Here is a 19,930-nt window from a genome sequence, read left to right on the forward strand (position 1 = left end):
CATACAGTATCTTCAGCTGTTTCTTAATATCATGTAACCATACTGTATATGTTAACAGAAGTTAGTCAGTATTGTGAGGAGTGGCAGCTTAAGTAATCCTGAGACTTCAATACTTGCGCATTGTGCAAGTTGGAGTGGTGGGAAAGAAAAATTAGAATGGAGGTTAGGAACATGAACCAGCAGAAACAGGGAGTTCAAGACTGAGGAAAGAGCAGAAGGAGAAGTAACCAGCTGAAGAAGTCCCAGTGGTGGAGGTGCAAGTTGCTAACTTGGACTGCCATACTCTCTAGGTGCACAGGGGAGAAAAACAACTCAAAAGATGGTGATGGCACCAAACTAACAGCACAGGTAGAAAGTGGTAGAAAATGCCACCAGATGTCGAGGATGTGCAGGTCAGAGAGGTCTGTGACAAATGATGTTATTGTGAATGTTGGAATGTTAAATGGAGAAATAATCCCTATTTTGTGACCAACATTACAGCTAAACAATCTTAACTGTGTCAAAATTGTTAACTGAGACAAAACTGTAATTATGATACTGTCCAGTCAATCATATTTTAAACCTTCGAAGTTGGAATTCCCAGTTCTGTAAGTTCATATAAGGAAGTGCTGATCTCCTTGCCACCAGTTCTTATTCTGAGTGGGGTGGGTGGGTGGGGGGGGGGGGGGGGGGGTGCGGGGTGTAGGGTGTAGGGGGGAAGGAGACAGAAACAATGAATTTCAGTTAGCCATTTGAACTTGCTGCTGTTGTAAATATGAAATATTTGTCTGCAGATGTTTTCTGAAGCTGGGTGAATGGCAGCTAAACCTTCAGGGAATCAATGAGAGCACCATTCCCAAGGTCCTTCAGTACTACAGCGCTGCAACAGAACATGACCGAAACTGGTATAAAGTAAGCTTACTCTTGAATGTTAAGTAATTTTTCTCTCATGTTATGGACTAAACAGGGCCCCCTCAAAATATTTTAAGGTTGCCTAGCCCTTAAATGTTTCTTATTTTCAAGGTGGATGTGCAGTGCATGTTTTATATGTGATGCGACTGGTCAAATTACTCAATGCTAAGCAAAGCACAATTTATTTGAACACTATAATTAAAAAAAACCAAAAGAAAGAGGAACTTAGAATAACTTAACTATTGGAAAACTTAACTGAATAATAGATACAGTACCTAGTACTAATGAACTGTTCCAATATAGTTACATCCCATAAGCACAGCCCTTGGCAAAAAGGCAAATTCAGACACCGATTCTTACATGCATTTCTCCAATCCAGGAGGGAGAAACATCAAGAAAATGTAGAGAGGGTAGCAGCCAAGAGTTATTCACTGAAGCTTTCAATTCTTTTGAGAACACAAACTGCTTCTGATTAAAACTCAACCTAAAAACCAAAAAAAAACTAGAAAACCTGGTCTTAGAGAGCTGGCCACAAACAGGCTGCATCCATTGTTCCAACTTAAAAAAAAATCCAGGCCTCACAAGTTGTTTACTTAAATCGACTTCAAGTAGCCAATTCAGTACCTCTGCCTTACAACCAGCTCTTCAAAACAAAACCCAGGAGAAATAACCTTTTAAAGTGACAGCATCTTCACACTTAGCTTTATTTTGCTGCGGTGGATGTAATCATACAGGAGGCCATTCAGCACATTACATTGATAATCAGTTCTCTGTAACACCAATTCCACTTTCTCTCTGTAGCCCTGCAGTTTTCTCCTCATCAGATAAACATCTAATTCTCCTTTGAAAACATCAATTGAATTTGTATCTTCCATACTCTACGGTGCTTACTATCCTACAGTCACTGCACCGTTTTTCCTCATGGTATTTGTAATTTTGTACATACCTATGTATAAGTCTGCCTTTCCTTTGCCTCTGAGTAAAGTAAATTAAGTATATCCACTTGAATGAAACTATAGAGAGCAGCCAGACTCTGTGGAACCTTATCAGGTAAGAGCATAATCAGGAGACAAAGAGAAAATTAATTTTTGCTGAACAAACAAATGAAATTTTAATCTCGTTAGCTGCTAAAATTTGTCTAAAACTTGAAATATTCCAAATCACATGTGTTGTATACACTTAGAACATAGAACATAGAAAAGTACAGCACAGAACAGGCCCTTTGGCCCACGATGTTGTGCTGAGGTTTAATCCTAATATAAATTATAGTAACTTAACCTACTCATCCCTCAACTCTCTGCTATCCATGTGCATGTCTAGCAGTCACTTAAATGTCCCCAGTGACTCTCCTTCCATCACCACAGCTGGCAACGCATTCCATGCATTCACAACTCTCTGCGTAAAGAACCTACCTCTGACGTCTCCTTCCACCTAATATCTTCAAACTATGACTCCTCGTACCAGTCAGTCCTGCCCTGGGGCAACGTTTCTGGTTATTGACTCTATCTATTCGCTCATTATCTTGTATACCTCGATCAGGTAAACTTGAGTTTCTAAGACTAAACTTTAGCCAAAATGTAGGCTAATTTGAGTTTGAAGTTTACATCAGTGTTTTTGAGGGGTTGAAAACAAGTCCCTTCTATTATCTTGCTGTTGAAGAGTTCACAGACTGTTCCCACTAACCCTGTCCCTGTAGGTAGCATAAAAGGAGCTAAAAGGTATCTTATATTTATGTTTTTTATTGAAAATTATGTGAACTCTTAATCTTATGTCATGATGCAGAATTGTTTCTCTCCATTAAACCTGATACAGTGTCTAAAGTTGACTTTGAAAGTTGTAATGTCTGATTTAATTTTGCGTTTTTTAGGGCAAAGATTCATATATATCGTTGAGAAACTGAATCCAATCTGCCAATTTTTAGTGAATTATTTTACAACTTCATTTTCTGACCATGGAAATGGCTACCTGCAAGGCTTTTTTCTACTTATTCTTAGTCATCTGCCTAGAGCTCTCTCTAATCTTGAATGTTCTTCACCAAATATCTTTGATTCCCTAGATGCTGTTCAATTATATTTCTCCTCTGCACGCTCATCAACGTAAGTTTTGAGCAGGACAGTGCATCTTTTGTTCCTTAACTGGTGAAATAAGCAGGAACATGGTGCACACCACTAAGATGGTAACCTTGATAGTATGTGTTGATGTACAAACACGAGAAGCTGAGTAGCTGCCTTTGTTGGTATGATATTCTGTGCTTACATGAATAATAAGTGGGTTTTCAAAGAGATGTGTTTGGTGACCAAGTGGTTAGTGGAAATGGTTTAGATTTTTTGACCAAAGTCAGGGATCCACTTTTCCAAGAGATCAACCATCAAACTCGAGTATATATGGTATGTGAAGCCAGAAAGTGTGTTGGCTTTAAAAATTCAACAGGACTCGTTGATTTGGTTTTGTATGAATTAAAAACATTCATTTTTGGTGTTTTCCAGGCATGGCATGCCTGGGCTGTAATGAATTTTGAGGCTGTCCTCCACTACAAACATCAGAATCAAGCTCGTGATGAGAAAAAGAAACTGAGACATGCCAGCGGTGCCAGTGCAAACAGCGAAGCTAGCAACAGCGAGAGTGAGGGAGACAGCAATGAAAACAGCCCTGTACCATCACCAGTGCAGAAGAAAGTAAATGAGGTAAAATATATTTTTGTATAAAAAAACTTCATAAGAATTTCAAATTTTTCTTGTTCACAATGCACATTTCTTGGGTAGCAGGGCATTAACCTCCCTCTATGACTGTAGGGTAATTCTTGATACTCACCAAATTTAGACAGCACCTTGGACTTCCATAGAAAGACGAGGGCTGCAGATAGAATGGGTAGCCTGCAAGTTTCCCTCAAAGCCACTCAGCATCCTGACTGGGAAGAATATTGCCATTACTTCAATGTCACTGGGGCAAAATCCTTGAACATCCTTCCTCAAAGCATTGAGCGTGTACCTACAGCACTTGGACTGTAGCGGTTCAAGAAGACAGCTCAGTGCCATCTTCTCAAGGGCAACTAGGGTTGGGTAATAAATGCTGGTCCAGTCAGCAATGCTCACAACACATGAATGAATTTTTAAATAATTCCAAGCAGGACCACCTTTAAATCAAAGCATTTGAAACCAGCTTAAACCATGAACCTCATTTTGGAGAGCTGCATTGGCAAATCCACATGCTTTCCTATATCAGATATTCTCCACAAAGAACAATTAATTGAATCAATTAACCTATTGCTGTTACTTTTGGTTGTGGGAAGAATGATGGCAAAGACACTTGGAGAACACTCAGTGTTTCTAAATAGTGTCTAAACTGGACAGTTTGTACTTTGAAAAGGCAGACAGGACTTTGGTTTTTGTCACGCCTCCTGAGTGACTAAACCTCTGACAATTGGATAGTGTTTATGCGAGAGTTATATAAGCAATACTCAGTGGTCAGCCAACATCATTTTTGCGAGAAACTATTTGCATTTCAAAGTAAATTGATCATCAGAAGCTCTCATCAAGAATTCATCAACTTGCAACATTAAAATCTAGTACTGTCAGACGTATTGCAAGTTTCCAGTATAACTTGCTTTTATTTCAGATTTATGTCATTTTCCATATTTTATATTTGTGCTACATTGAAGTGCAAGCTTGTATTGTGAGTAAAGTTCTGGTGAAGTTATTCTGTATTTTTGAACTAGCGTACTGTTAAGAGAGACTCTGCCCAGGGACATGTAGCAGCTCAGTTCATCCGCTGAAATTAAAGATCTAATCCTTTCTGGCTATTTTCAGTAAATATGACTAAGTGTGAAGTTGGCCACTTCAACTGGTCATCATTACTTTTGAGGTAACTCTGCTGCAGCTTTGAGATATTTCAGGGGACTAAAGGGACTAAAGTATTTTCCTTTAAAAATTTAGATACTGTGTGCAAATAGTACCTTTTCCTCTCTTGATGAGATAATCATCCATTAAGTTGGTCTTTATTATAGCTGTATTGTGTGTGTGCCACTTTAGGAGCTGTCTAAGACATTGCTGCTGTACACAGTGCCTGCTGTTCAGGGCTTCTTCCGCTCCATTGCTCTCTCAAGAGGAAACAATCTACAAGATACTCTCAGGTAGGATTAAGCAGAAAGTATTAAAGTGGTATTAGAAGAGAAGAAATTGAATTTTTGAGAATTTTCATTGGTAAAATACATGTATTGTCATGAGCTTTAGAAGTAAAGCTTTTGATTTTTATCCAGTATTAGAAGTTTTCAGCTCTTGTGTCAGTCTTTTTTCTTTATTTAACTTCCTGACCTAATTGCACACTTCATTTCCTTGTTTTAGATTAGATTCCTTAGTGTGGAAACAGGCCCTTCGGGCCAACCAGTCCACACCGACCCTCCAAAGAGTAACCCACCCAGACCCATTTCCCTCTGACTAATTGACCTAACACCATGGGGCAATTTAGAATGGGCCAATTCACCTGATCTGCACATCTTTTGGACTGTGGGAGGAAACCGGAGCACCCGGAGGAAACCCACGCAGACATAGGGAGAATGTGCCAACTCCACACAGACAGTCACCCGAGGCTGGAATCGAACCTGGTGCCCTGGTGCTGTGAGGCAGCAGTGCTAACCACTGAGCCACTGTGCCGCCCTAAATTTTAAATTGGGAATATTGTTGAAAATATAAGCCAATTAAAAGAAGGAATATTTTATTTACCTAACAGTCGTCTCCATACCAGATTGTCTCCATCTTTGGTTTGTAGTCTGTTCAAGGTAGTCAATCTAAAAATGACAGTGGGGGCACTTCCTCGGCTTCAGCATTTCTGGATTAGGAGTTAAAATAAATAAGACCAGTTTCTTGTTTTCCAGCTAGTGGTCCTCCTGGACAATGTGTGCATGTAGGCATTTGATGAGAATACTATTTGGCTTTACCATGTCAGTCAGGTGGCAATCTTCCCAGTGATTCCATACTCTGCATTTTGTCAACAAAGCAGCATTTGAGCTGCTGCATTTACAAAATCGTATGTACTGTCATAACCACCTTTAACTACCTTTTTTTCAGCTTTAAATCCAAGGAGAAAGCAGAAACACAATTTCAACATTTTTTTTTCTATTCTTTCATGGAATGTGGATGTTACTGGCAGGACCAGAATTTGTTATATATCCCTAATTTCCCTTGAGAACAGATAAAAGTCAGCTATATTTTTGTTGATGTGAAATCTCATGTTGGTCACATGAGGTATGGATGGTAGATTTCCTTCAGTGAAGGGCATCAGTGATCCAGATGTGTTTTTACAACAATCAGTGATGGTTTCATGATCACCCTTACAGGGACCAGCTTTCAATTCCAGATTTAGTTAGTTGAATTTAAATTCCACCACCTACTGTAATGGAATTGTTCCTAGACATTAATCTGAGATTCAGGTCCACTCCATCCCATCTACCCCATTGAAATATAGCAAGGAACACTTTGAAGTTTAAACAACTCTTGAGTTGCAATTTCCAAGCCTATTTTCGATTTTTCTTTTACTGCATTCACAATAGCCACAAGAGTCTTTGTAATTTATTTACGGTATCAATACAAAGGGCAACCAAAGCATTATTTCCCCATTATAGGTGACTTGTCATCGCCTTTCATTTGTTCCCTGTATCATTTAATGGAGGAACCATTCCAAAATGCCATTTAACTTGATTCTCCTCACTCATAGGTCAAGAGGATCTGGCAGAAAATACAATTGGTCAGTACATTGAGTAGAGGAGTTGGGATGTCATGTTGTGGATGTACAGGGTATTGGTTAGGCCACTTCTGGAATACTGCATTAAATTTTGGTCTCCTCGCAATAAGAAAGATGTTGTGAAACTTAAAAAGGGTGCCAAAAATATTTACAAGGATGTTGCCGGGTTTGGAGGGTTTGAGCTATTGGGGGAGGTTGTTTTGGTTAGGGCTATTTTCCGTGGAGCGTCGGAGGTTGACAAGTGACTTTATTGAGGTTTATAAAATCTTGAGGGGCATGAACATGGTGAATAGTTTTGGTCTTTTTCCCAGGGTAGGAGAATTCAAAACTAGAGGGCATAGGTTTAAGGTGAAAGGGGAAAAATGTTGAAGGGACCAGAGAGGCAATTTTGTCATGCAGAGTCTGGTGCATAAAGGGAATGAGCTGCCAGAGGAAGTGGTGGAGGCTGGTACAATTACAGCATTTAGAAGGCATCTGGTTGGGTTATCATTAGGAAGGGTTTAGAAGGATATGGACCAAAAGCTGGCATATGGGACTAGATTAATTTGGGATATCTGGTCGGCATGGATGAGTTGGACCAAAGGATCAGTTTTCGTGCTGTACTAAGAAGTCAGAAGCCACTTTGACACATTCTTAAAACCTTTTTGGGTAGAAAGATGTCTCAGAAATCGCCAGGGAGATTAGAAAAACAAAGGGAAAACTTGATATTGATCATCAAATTGTAAGATTACAGAAGGTGTTCTCACAACAGGTGCTTGTAAGTTCTATGCTTCAATTCAAGCAAAACCAGTTTCCATAAAGTATTGATTAAAAGTTGTGAAAAGAAGAGTATGATTTTGGAAATGGACCACCAGGCTAAAAATATTAAAACAGTGCTTTCAGCATGCAGATACACTACTTGTAGGAAATGTAGGCAAAAGAAAATAATTAAAGGGAACACGATTAGGCCATAAATCCATCTAAACTTTTCAGTACGGGAGAGGTAGGTATCAATGCTGGCAGGTCTATGCGTATGCAAGTTTTTGGCATGTCCCTTAGCCTTTAATGCTGTACAAATGAAGTTTACTCTAACAATTCAGTGCTTTTTGATTTGATCAAACAAATGTAACAGGCAGGTTTGAGTAAGGAAGGGGTGACACCTAGTGACTTCTGTAAATACTTCAGTTGAGAACAATTAACTGATTTCCAATTGTTACCAACTTAGAAGCATTTACATGAACCTTCTCAACCCCTCCCCCCTTGCCTGAGAGGTGGTGACCCTCAGGTCAAGTCTCCATCAGTCGTCTCTCTTTAATGAGGGAGTGACCCTATAGTTTGGTAGGACTATGGCAAATATACCTTTACAGTAAAATGTTGCTTTCATGAAATACATTTCTATATAGTTTTCCAAGGTAATTTTTTTAATTGTTCTGACTTGAAGTAAACTCCTTGAGCAAGAAAGCAAACAAACGACCTTATTCATTCCTGCCAATGTAACTCGGTAGCTCAATAATTCAAAGCACATACAAGCAGTGAGGAAGACTCTTGGTCAGAAATTACTTTTACATTCATTATAATTCATGTTGTGAGTAAATCCACATCATTCAATTCCAGTGTATTTTTGTCCGAAATGAAGCCTTCTCCATTCTCTTACTGCAGCAGTAACATAGAATCACAGTAGTTTACAGCTTCGATGGCGACAGCACAAAGTCCATCACGCCTGAATCGTCCTCTGAACAGAACAAGCTAGTCCAATTCACGTCCTCTTCGTCGATAGACTTTAAAAATTAAACTTTTTTCCATTGGTTTCTAAGAATTGTGCTTTCACCACTGTATTACACAGTTATAACTTTATTAGTGAAATATTCTTGTTTTGTTCTTTGAGTAATATTCTTAAAAATACACTCTTGAGCCCCACACCCCACCCATGTATTGGCTTACTGACTAAAAATGAGCATTTTTCTCTTTACTTTTCAGTAAAATCTTCATAATATTGAACACATATTTAGATTTCTTGTTGCCTGTAAGATTCAATGAAAAGAACCGAACATGAAGCAAAGTGTAGATACAACTGTTGCTTATATAATCTAGGAAACCAGTGGTGCCATGAATGACATGATCCAGAATAACACAAGATCTGTTACACATAGGTTGTATGTGGCTTAAAGACAGTTTGGGTTGCTCTGCTCTGTGGAAATGTTCTAGTTTTCAAATTCTATTTCTGCGTGCTTAGTCTGTGATTAGTTATTATAGCAATGTACTGTCCCCTTTCCATTAATGCCACTTATGGTTGTTCGGAATAGCATAGTCATCAATGCTGGGCAGTTTTCCACTGTAGCCCATAACTGATTCTGGACTGACAATATCAAAACTCATTTTACATAAGAATTTCCACAGCCAAATGATGAAGGATTTTATCCTATTTATTTATGCTGCATTTCAACCTCGAACTCAGGATCAATAAGATTATAGTAGACTACTTGGCTTCTTCCCCCACAAAAGATTGGTTCAGGTGATAAGTTTAAAAATTAAAGTTGTTTAACTGAGATTAATGTTATTTTCTTGTTTATTTATAGAGTTCTAACGCTGTGGTTTGATTATGGTCATTGGCCCGATGTGAACGAAGCTCTGGTTGAGGGGATCAAAACAATTCAGATTGATACCTGGCTACAGGTATGCAACTGTGTAGACATTGGCATTAGTACTTTCACCTGTTTATTCACCTGCAAGTATAAGTGTTAAAGTGACTGTTCTGTTAGAGTGTGGTGCATAGTAACAAAATATTTTAAATGCATAGTGGATCCTTGAGCATCTGACTGGTACAGTATTCCCACTGAAACGTGAACCCGTCTGTCTTCCTGTAGGGGCCTGCTAATCCAGCATTTGATTTTTCATTTTATCTGTAGAATAAGACTCCATTGTCATTCTTAACTCTAATAATTACCTTTAATTTTAATTTCCATACAGTATAATGTTATCATACAGCTGCACAACCCAAAGCTGATAAAAGAAAACTGTTCAGAATCATAGATATAAGAGAGGAATAGAACCTTTCAGCATATCAAATCTCTTCCACGATTCAATACAGGCTGATATGTTTCTCAATGTCATTCTCCTGCATTCTCCTTGTAACCCTTGATCCCTTTACCGATCAGTCGCTGCCATAAGTACACTCATTAACTTGGCCTTCACAACCCTCTGTGGCAATGAGTTCCACAAATTCAATACTCTCTGGCTGAAGAAATTCCTCCTCATCTAAGCTCTAAAGGGTCATCACGTTTCTTGGAGGCTGTGCCCTCAGGTCCTAATCTCTCCTCGTAGAAACATCTTCTTCACGTCCACTTTATCCAGGCCTCTCAGTTTTCTGTGAATTTCAGATCCCCCCATATCCTATTGGGCTCCATTGAGTAGAGTCCTCCTTTCACGACAATCTCTTCAACCCCAGGATCATTCTTGTAACTCTCCTCTGGACCCCTTCCAATATCAGCACATCCTTCCTTCGGTACAGGGCCCAAAACTGCTCACAATATTCCAAATGTAGTCTGACTCAGCAGGACATTTCTGCTCTTGTATTCTAGCCTCATGAAATTAACCCTAATATTACATTTGCCTTCCAAACTGCCAACTGATTCTGAATGTTAACCTTAAGAGAATCTTCAACAAGAACTTGTTCTTCAAATTTCTGAAGCCTTTCCCATTTAGAAAATGGTCTATACCTCTATTCTTCCTACCAAAGTGCATAATCGCTCACTTTCCCATTCTATATTCCATCTGCCCCTTCTTTGCCATTCTCCTAGCCTGTCCTGGTCTTTCTGCAGCCTCTCTATTTCCTCAACACTACCTGCCCCTCCACCTATCTTTGTGTCATCTGCAAATTTAGCAACATTGCCCTCAGTTACTTTGTCCAAACTGTTAATGTGTAACATGAATATTATGGTCCCAACTAGTCACCAGCTGCATTCCTGAAAAAGACCCCTTTATCCCTACGCTCTGCATTCTGCCAGTCAGCCAATCCTCTATCCATGCCAGTACCTTACCCCAACAAAGCTATGGGCTCTTGATCTTGCTTAGTGGCCTCTTTTGCAATACCTTGTCAAAGGCCTTCTGGAATTCCAAATAGATCATGTCCACCGGCTGTCATTTATCTAACTTGCTCGTTATCACTAAGAATTCTAAAAGATTTGTCAGGCATGACCTCCCCTTGACAAAGCTATGCTGACTCTCACTATTTTACAAGTACTCGCAATCTCATCCTCGATAATAGACTTTAAAGTCTTACCAAGGTCAAGCTAACCGGCATTTTGTTTCATGTCTTCTGCCTCCCTCCCTTCTTAAACAGGGGTGTACATTAGCCATTTTCCAGATTTCTGCTACCCTGCCTGGCTCCACTACTAATGCATCCACTATCTCCTCTAGAACCATGGGGTGTAGTTCATCCGATCTGGGTGATTTACCCACCTTTGGTCCTTTTAGCTTCCCGAGCACCTTCTATTTAGCAATAGTCACTGGCCTCACCTTTGTCCCTGACTCTTTTGATGTTCTGGTATGTTGCTGGTGTCTTTCACTGTGAAAACTAATACAAAGCACCTATTCAGTTCCCCTGCCATTTTTGTTTCCTATTACTACTACTTCAGCCTCATTTCCCAGTGCACCTATGTCCACTTTTGTGTCTGTCTTACCTTTTACGTACCTTGAAATTGTCTCTTATATTACTAGCTAGCTTACTCTCTTATTTCATTTTCTCCAGTCTTGTTGCTTTTGTAGTTATCCACTGTTGATCTTTATAGGTTTCCAAATCCTCTGGGTTCCCACTAATCTTTACCTCATTGTCTGTTATTTCTTTTGCTTTAACAATGTCCCTGACTTCCCTTGTCAGCCATTGTTTACTTATGCTACTCTTAGCATGCTGCTGCTTCTTTGGGATCAATTTCTGTTGTGCCTCCTGAATTAACCCCTGCCATTGCTGCTCCACCATCTCCTCTGCGAGGTTCCTATTCCAATCAACCATAGCCAGCTCCTCCCTCATGTCTCTGTCGTTATCTTTACTTGGTTGTAATGCTGTTACATTTGATTCCAGCTTCCCCCTCTCATATGGAGTGAACTCTATCATATGGTCACAGCCCCCTAGGAGTTCCTTCACCTAAAGCTCCCTAATCAAGTCTTCCACATTGCACGTCACCAGGATTGTCTGTTGCCTCATGGGCTCTACCATGAGCTGCTTAAAAAACTATGAGTCATTCCACAAATTCCTTTTCTTGACGATGAGCTACCAACTTGATTTTCGCAGTTCATCTGCATGTCGAAGTCCTCAGAGATTATTGTAACACTGGCTTTCTTACGTGTCTTTTCTATCAACTGAATTATTTTCTTCCCCACATCCTGATTTACTGCTAGAAGTCTGAACACAACTTCCATCAGTCTTTTTCCTTTGCAATTCCTCAACTTTATCAACATAGATTCTGTACCTTCTGACCCTATATAACTTTTTGCTATTGATTTTATTTCATTTCTTACTACTACTCAGTCCTGCGTTGACTGCGTACCTCAGAATTGTCCCCTCATCTGCTGGGCCAGAAGTTAGTGTAGTAATTGTAACGAGGTCAGCCAGGTGGACATCATAGAATATGAATTCCCTGAATGGGGCTGTTAATCCCTTCCAATCAGGAAGCCCTAGCAGGTGGATAAAGGCAGGAGTGTCAGGCATCCTGTTCACTCTGAGAGCTGCCTCTGACAGAGCTGAATCATTGTCAAAGACTTTCCACATGTAAATAAGGGGTGACTTGATGATGAGCCACTGCTGGGTGGAGTTATTTCAGTTAGGTTCCTGACCTTTTCCATACTATCTGTCCTATTACTTACTGTGGAACTTTAATAACCTCTGCTGAGTCTTCTCTATTTCCTTTTTCCATAATTTTCCATGCAAATGATCTCACTACCCCACTATTTAATTTAAAGCCATTTCCACATTTTACAAGTCCTTTTGGTATTCATATAAGTAGATGAATAGGAAAGCCAGGAGCCAGGAGCATGCAGATGCAACTCATTTAGTTTGAGATTATGTGCAGCATGGACTGTAGATTCTGTTTCCATGCTGTATGACTCTGAATCTACAAAGGATTAAAAGCTACAGCTCAGTAAAAAACAAGGTACAGGAAATGTCAAGAGATTTCTCTCCTAGTAGGAGAACCTGGTTTTTCAGTTCAGAACAAGTCCCCTCGGTAGAAGTGGATTTTCATCTGTAGACCTTCCAGACCAGAAGAGTTTGGTTAGAGATCTTGAATTCGTTAGAATTGAAAAACATTTAGATCATCAGAAATGTGAGAGGTTTGTGACTGCAGGATTACAATAGAAATGTAAGACTGTCTCTGCAAACCAAGAAAATGAAACCAGTAGAAATTTAAAAGTTGAGAAAGGACTGCAGTTTCTCTGGAATTGAATCTCTGTAACGGATAGGTTCAAACTTTGTTTAGAAGTTTGTCAAGATCTATCTATCTCTCTCCTATTCATATCTACAGCTTTTTCTCCTTTCATGTTATAAACTTTTATTCTGTTATTGAAGGCTATCTGCAGTCTTGTGTGATCATGTTTGAGGGACTTGCCCACACGTTACCTGATGAAAAAAATTAAACATAACTGGGAAAAGGGACATAATTTATCAAGCCAAGTTTCATTCTGGGAACAACCAAGTGGGATCAGAAAGCTAATACAAAGAAATTTCCGTTTTCCAAATGTATTCACCAATAGCTTTCTCTAAGGTGGTTATAACTTTTCATTGTCAAATTCAATCCTTAACTTTTGAAATTAACTATTGAGTATGGCAGTGACATTACATTCTTTATAATTAATAAAGACACCATCTAGTGTAGTGGAATGTTCATTCCTCTGTCCGTGCTGAGGTAACTATATTTTCCCAACGTGCTATAATTACAAGCAGAGTCATCAGTTAAGGAAAGCTAATTTGACCGGTGTTTAGATGTTAAATACCTAGTGCCACCTGGTGGAAAGTGCATGTGATAATTTGAATGGGATATTTCCTGGGTCATGTAGACTGTTCACAATCACTAGCTCACAGGTAAAGTTAAGGCATTTGAGCAAGACTGCTAGGTACCCATGGAGCTGCAGCCCTTTCAGAGGCGAGCATTACAATAGTAGGCTAGGGCTTTTTCCCCTAAAACATTGGAGGCTGAGGGCTGACCTTATGGAGGTGAGAGGGGAAAGATTTAAAAGGGACCTGGGGGGCAATGTTTTCATGCAGAGGATGGTGTTATATATGGAACGAGCTGCCAGAGGAAATGGTGAAGGCAGGTACTATTACAACATATAAAAGGCATAGAATAGAAAGAGGTTAGAGGGAAAATGGCCAAATGCTGGTAAATAGGACTAGATCAGTTCAGGATATTTGGTTGGCGGAAGATGAGTTAGACAGAAGGGTTTCTTTCCATTGTGTAAATCTCTGAGCAGCAGACCTGGTGGCTACAGTTTGGAAAGCAAGCATGTTTAAGGCAACAGTATATCTTTGTATCCTAGATTAAAAGTATGCATCTTTTCTACAAAGTGATCTTTGGAGCAAATTGTTTTACTATTTTTGGGGAATTTTCTTCAGGTAATCCCTCAACTCATTGCAAGAATTGATACACCGCGTGCCTTAGTGGGTCGACTTATTCACCAGCTTCTGACAGACATTGGTAGATACCATCCACAGGTAAACAAAACAACAATTATTTTCTCTATCTTTGCAAACAATTGTTACAAATTTAGTCTGTCCATAAATTTATCCCAATATTAAATTTAATCTATCTAATAACAAATGAAATTTATTAAAGTAGTTGCTGTTGTATTTACTTGGTGTATTTTATTGTATCATTGAAGTACACATGCAAGCAATGTCTGCCTGCTGCAGCTCAGTGACAGAGGTTGCAGTTCTCTTGGTTCTACAACGGAGACAACTCAAGTTGAAAAATGTCCCACTTGTCCTGTCAAGAAACTTCAGTTTAGCAAAGATCTTCATAGATTAGAAATGGAGTGTTGTTGTAAGCAAGTTCAAGAATGATATTGGTGCAATAACAGTCTTGCTTGACCCCAGTTTGCACATGTATTCTATAGTGGCGAGGTTGGTGAAGATCACAACTTGCATTTTGTTAAGCAATGGATGAAGAACAGTGATGAATTTCTGCAGGCAGCCAAATTTGAGGAGGACGCTCCATAATTCCTCCCAGCTGACAGACACACAGTGAGCTACTAGAAAGTTTGGGTCAATTTTCCCACCTTCGGCATTTCATTCAGGTGAGGGCAGATATCAACAATGAAATTGAGCATCGTCTCCAGTATGCCACTTCAGTTTTTGGTCATCTGGGGAACAGATTATTGAATGTCAAAAATCTTAAGTGAGGCACCAAGCTCATGGTCTACATGAGTAGTAGCGCCACCTGCCCTTCATGCATCAGAGCTATGGACAACCTATGAGAGACCTATCAAATCGCTAGACACATATCACCAGTAAACCCTCTGCAAAATACTGCAAATGCAATGGCAGGATAGACACTCCAATATCAATATCTTCTCTCAGCCCAATGTCTCCAGCCACGAGACACTGGTTACTATAAATTGGCTGCATTTGATGTATTACATCCTCTGCTGTCTGATACAAGACTTTAAAAACAAACCCTCTACTGAGAGCTGTGTCATGGCAAGGAAAGTAGAGAAAACACTCAAGGAGTCTCTCAGACCCCTCATGAAAACAAGGTAAAAGACCCACCGTTTCAGGCAAATCTCTTGCTTCAGACTGCCCTAACTGGAGAAGAAGCATTGATAAATGTGCGACCGTCTGGAGCATCTCCGTTACCACTTGGCCAAGGTGGAGGTCAACCACAAACAGAAGAATACTTTTGCAAAAACCTGAGCATTCTACCCACCTGTATCTTCAAACACCACTTGCCCAACCTGTAGATCCTGACCCTTTAATCAGCATAAAGACCCAAAACTCCAGACCAGAAGAAAGTCATCCTTAGTCTCAAGGGACTGCCTAAGAAGTAGGAAGTCATTAGAAATTATGCATTCGCAACGGAATTGGGGGGAGGTTTTTGTTTTTGTTTGTTACTTCACCTATTCTGTGTGCTCAACATGAATCTTAATCAAATCTTGTTGTTGACAAAGACTCTTACTAAACAATCAATTGTAGCTTGGTGGGGCAATGGCGTCAAACAGAAATTCAAATCTTTGCCCATACATGATCAATTAGGAAGTGAGAATTTCACATTTAATAGCTAACCTGCAGAGTTTTCTTCTGTTTTTACTCCATTATGACCTATCATAAAAGCTCATAATTTTGTTCAAGGATGAGCAATTGTGTATTTAAAATCATACTTTCCCTTTGCATTTTGATGTGGTTCATTTAATGATGTGTCCTTTTCTTAAACCACAGGCTCTGATTTACCCACTCACTGTTGCATCCAAGTCCACAACTCCTGCTCGTCACAGTGCTGCTAATAAGATCCTGAAGAATATGTGTGAGCATAGCAACACACTAGTCCAACAGGCCATGATGGTAAGCAGATGTCTCTGTCTTATTTAGCTAGTTTTACAGAAGAAATCCATTATTATTTTCTATTGATTACCTTTCAAAGGCTGTGTATCAAATTTTGAGAACATAATTTGTTTAAATGTAACTAGATCATATCAAAGATAAAAGAAACAGTTTTTGCACCATGTTTATCATTTTGGTGTTGCAATTCCCCTTGCAAATTAGATGTATGTTGTACTTACTTCAAGTCTTTGTCTTGGTCACTTTCTTTAATAGAAGAGCCAAGCACATGAACAGGCAACTCAGCCTCACAAACCTGCTTTGCTATTCAATATGATCATGGCGGATCTCAGCGCAACTTATGTTAATAATTAAAATCTGTCTATTTCTTCCTTAAATGCACTTAATGTTCCAGTATTGAGTAATGTGTTCCACATGTTCACGATCCAATCAAGGAAGTAATTTTTCTTCAACTCTTCTTTTAACATCAGACATAATTTAACCTATGAATAGGAGATAAGCACATCAGAGAGAAATGGCTTTCAAAATTTAAGCTATGTCTGTGATGGAACTGGATAGTAGAAAAGACAGAATCCATTTCTTTCCATCACTGATTCTTTTGGGGGACTGGATAAATAGTTACAGATAAGGTCAGTGATGGTAGAGCGTGGTCCAGTAACTGAGATTAAAGGGTGGTGCAAAGGGAAAAATGTTCTAATAACAATGTGAGCGTCTAAAAATAACATTGGGAATGAGGGGTGATAGGTAAGTAAAGGTGAATGATACTGCCTGATGGTGTTCAGTCCAGTTTTACGCTAAAATAATCTTTTGATTGGCTTTCAATTGAGTGTAGCTGTAGTGGATTTAGGAGGGCTTAACATAGTAGCAACCATTTGTTTGGTTTCTAGGCAGGAGCTACGGTCTTTAGTGTGGACTATGTAACAGATATTCAGCCTCAGCGCAAAAGCACACATCTCGTTCTGTTATGTATGGAGAAACTTTTAAAAATCACTTGTCGTTAGCTACTCTTCTTCACCTTTCTCACTGAAATTGGTATTCTCTTTGAAAATCCCCTGACAAGAAAAACGGAAATAGCTACCTTGTGAGGCAGTGAAAGGGTGAATCTTCAACCAGCGTCTGGAAAACTTGAGAATCTGTGTATCGACAATCTCCCATCATTGGCAAAGTATTGGAAAGAGTCAAAAGAATGATGAAAGAAAATGATTCAGCTATGTCTATGATCCAGCCTGGTGCCAGATCTGTGCTCCTTTAACATTTTAACTTCCTTCAGCTGTAATATTTGTATCTCGACTCCTTCATGTCTACTTTTATGTGTACAAGAATTTTCAAAGGGAGTAGAGTTTAAGCTGGAGTTATATGCAAGCAAATCCTGTTTGTTTAATGCCATTGGTTCAAAACAGTTTGATTTCATATAATCCCTACAATATGGAAGCAGGTCCTTCGGCCCATTGAGTCCATGCTGCCCCTCTGAACAACACCTCACCCAAACCCATCGCCTTACCCTATCCGTGTTATCCTGCATTTCACATGGCTAATTCACCTAGCCTGCACATCCTGGACATTATGGGCAATTTAACATGGCCAATCCAAATAACCTGCACATCTTTGGAGTGTGGGAGGAAACCAGAGCAACCACTGGAAATCCACGCAGAGAATGTGCAAACCTCACATAGATAGTCGCCGAAGGGTGGAATAAAACCTGTTTCCTAACGCTGAGCGACTATGCCACTGTGCCGCCCAATTTGAATTAATAGTTTTTTTGTTAGTGAAGAGTCCAGTGTGCATATTCTTTTAACTTGAATTTGACAAGTGAAAATTGGCAATATTTTGGTGACCCCAGTAGTAGGGTGTGATTTCCAGTGCACTACCCCAGTATGGCATGATGCTTTTAAACTGTGTCTCATCTGCACAAGAGGAAACATCCTTTTGATTTCCACTCTATAAAGATCAACTAAATATATGTTTAATTCATGTATTTGGCTAAAGAAAGAAATGTGTAAAAGCTGTCATAGCTGAATACTTATATCGTATTTCCAAAGGATCTTTGTTTGAGGTGTTTGAATGTTGATTATCTGTGTACTGGTCAGAGCTTCTAAACATGGTATGCTTTCCTTTCAGGTGAGTGAGGAACTTATTCGTGTTGCTATTCTGTGGCATGAAATGTGGCATGAAGGCTTGGAGGAGGCATCAAGACTTTATTTTGGAGAACGAAATGTGAAAGGAATGTTTGCTGTTCTAGAGCCTCTGCACGCCATGATGGAGCGGGGTCCACAAACTCTGAAAGAAACATCCTTTAACCAGGTACAGGCGGAAATCCCATTGAAATGGATTAATTGTAATTTCACAAACTCATGTGGATCTGTTAATAAATAAACCCCTCCTGTCAAGGATCTTGCAATATAGGTGAGTTGGCCTTTGACCTGTCTCATTCAATAAAGTCACAAATTTATCACCCAACCTCAAAATAGCACACAACTACCGTGAAGCTTTCCAAAAAGGGACCAGTCAAATCTCTCTCGGAAGAAAGAAATAAAATCAAAAGTTCAGGGCATCACTTAAAACAGTTACAAGAATTATTGCATATTACGTTAAGTATACAGGTACTTAATTCCAACAGCTAGGTTGTATTTCCTTTTTAATAAATATTTGCTTAAATTTAGACCAGTCATTCCGTTACAACTGAGTTCACTTGTCAAGAAAACTTACTGCTAAATTCATTTATCACTTCATTTGATTATTCCCATAAAAGAAGGAAAATATTTCTAAACTATAGTATTTGTACTAGTGACTCTTGGCTCAGACACATCTTAATAAGTACTGTAGTTGTAGCATAGTACATTGGAAAAGTAATGCCTGCCTTCCATTTTTTACATTGTTCAACTATCATTGTAAAATACTGGAAAATACCAAGTGGCTGCTAAGGCTGCTTCTGAGCTCCAGCCCTCTCACCAGCACAGGTCAAACAAACAGCTCTGAAAATTTCTCCTGAGCTCCAATTGCACAGAGCTAACAAAACAGCTCCTGGGTCTTCAATGAGCACCCAAAAGCATTTTCTCTATAGGGAGCACCTTCTATGATTGCTCCTCTTCCCTTACTGACAAACTCTTGAACTGCTATTCACTGACCCTTAAACTGACTTGGGTGACCTATCAAAACACTCTGAGAGCCCCATCCTTATTACCAAGAATCAAACATAATAAGCAGTTAAACATTCCACACCCCAAATGTTAACAACATCCAGCTAACCGCTTCTCTATGCCTGCCAACTTCAGATCACAGGCAAAAAAAGACTGATTACTTCATACTCTGAACATAATGACAACTTTATAATATGCAGCTAAGGTATTAGTGAAAATATTTATTTTTGGGGAAATTCTTGTTTAATTGGGATTCAGCTGACTCTACTGTCAAATCTATCCTTTCACAGGCATATGGCAGGGACTTAATGGAGGCTCAAGAATGGTGCCGCAAGTATATGAGATCAGCCAATGTGAAGGATCTAACCCAAGCTTGGGACCTTTACTATCATGTATTCCGACGCATTTCAAAGCAGCTTCCACAGGTGAGTGCAGTTGTTTCACAACAGTATCTTCTTGCTGTTGTAAAAAGCTTTAATGAAATAACTCCACAGAGACTAGTATTCTTTCACCAAGTCACCCTTTACTTACACATGGAGAGTATTTGACACTGATCCAGCTTCCTCAGTGCCAGCTCTCAGAGTGAACAGAACCTCTGATGCTGCTCTTATCTGTCAGCCAGGGCTCTTTAATTGGACAAAATCAA

At 39.4% G+C, this 19,930-nt stretch overlaps 1 protein-coding gene across 4 annotated transcripts in view; it reads left to right on the plus strand.

Annotated features, from left to right (window-relative positions):
• mtor (mechanistic target of rapamycin kinase) overlaps positions 1–19,930 on the plus strand; it is a 356,079-nt gene that overhangs the window by 303,909 nt on the left and 32,240 nt on the right. For all 4 annotated transcript variants that reach the window (XM_072586719.1, XM_072586721.1, XM_072586722.1 and 1 more), the window contains 8 exons: positions 774–891; positions 3,378–3,575; positions 4,920–5,020; positions 9,183–9,279; positions 14,210–14,308; positions 16,028–16,150; positions 18,266–18,448; positions 19,575–19,709. In XM_072586719.1, coding sequence (XP_072442820.1) covers positions 774–891; positions 3,378–3,575; positions 4,920–5,020; positions 9,183–9,279; positions 14,210–14,308; positions 16,028–16,150; positions 18,266–18,448; positions 19,575–19,709 — 1,054 coding nt within the window. The remainder of the gene's footprint in view (positions 1–773; positions 892–3,377; positions 3,576–4,919; positions 5,021–9,182; positions 9,280–14,209; positions 14,309–16,027; positions 16,151–18,265; positions 18,449–19,574; positions 19,710–19,930) is intronic.

The sequence above is a fragment of the Chiloscyllium punctatum genome, chromosome 16 (assembly GCF_047496795.1).
Source record: "Chiloscyllium punctatum isolate Juve2018m chromosome 16, sChiPun1.3, whole genome shotgun sequence".
Taxonomy (NCBI): Eukaryota; Metazoa; Chordata; class Chondrichthyes; order Orectolobiformes; family Hemiscylliidae; genus Chiloscyllium; species Chiloscyllium punctatum.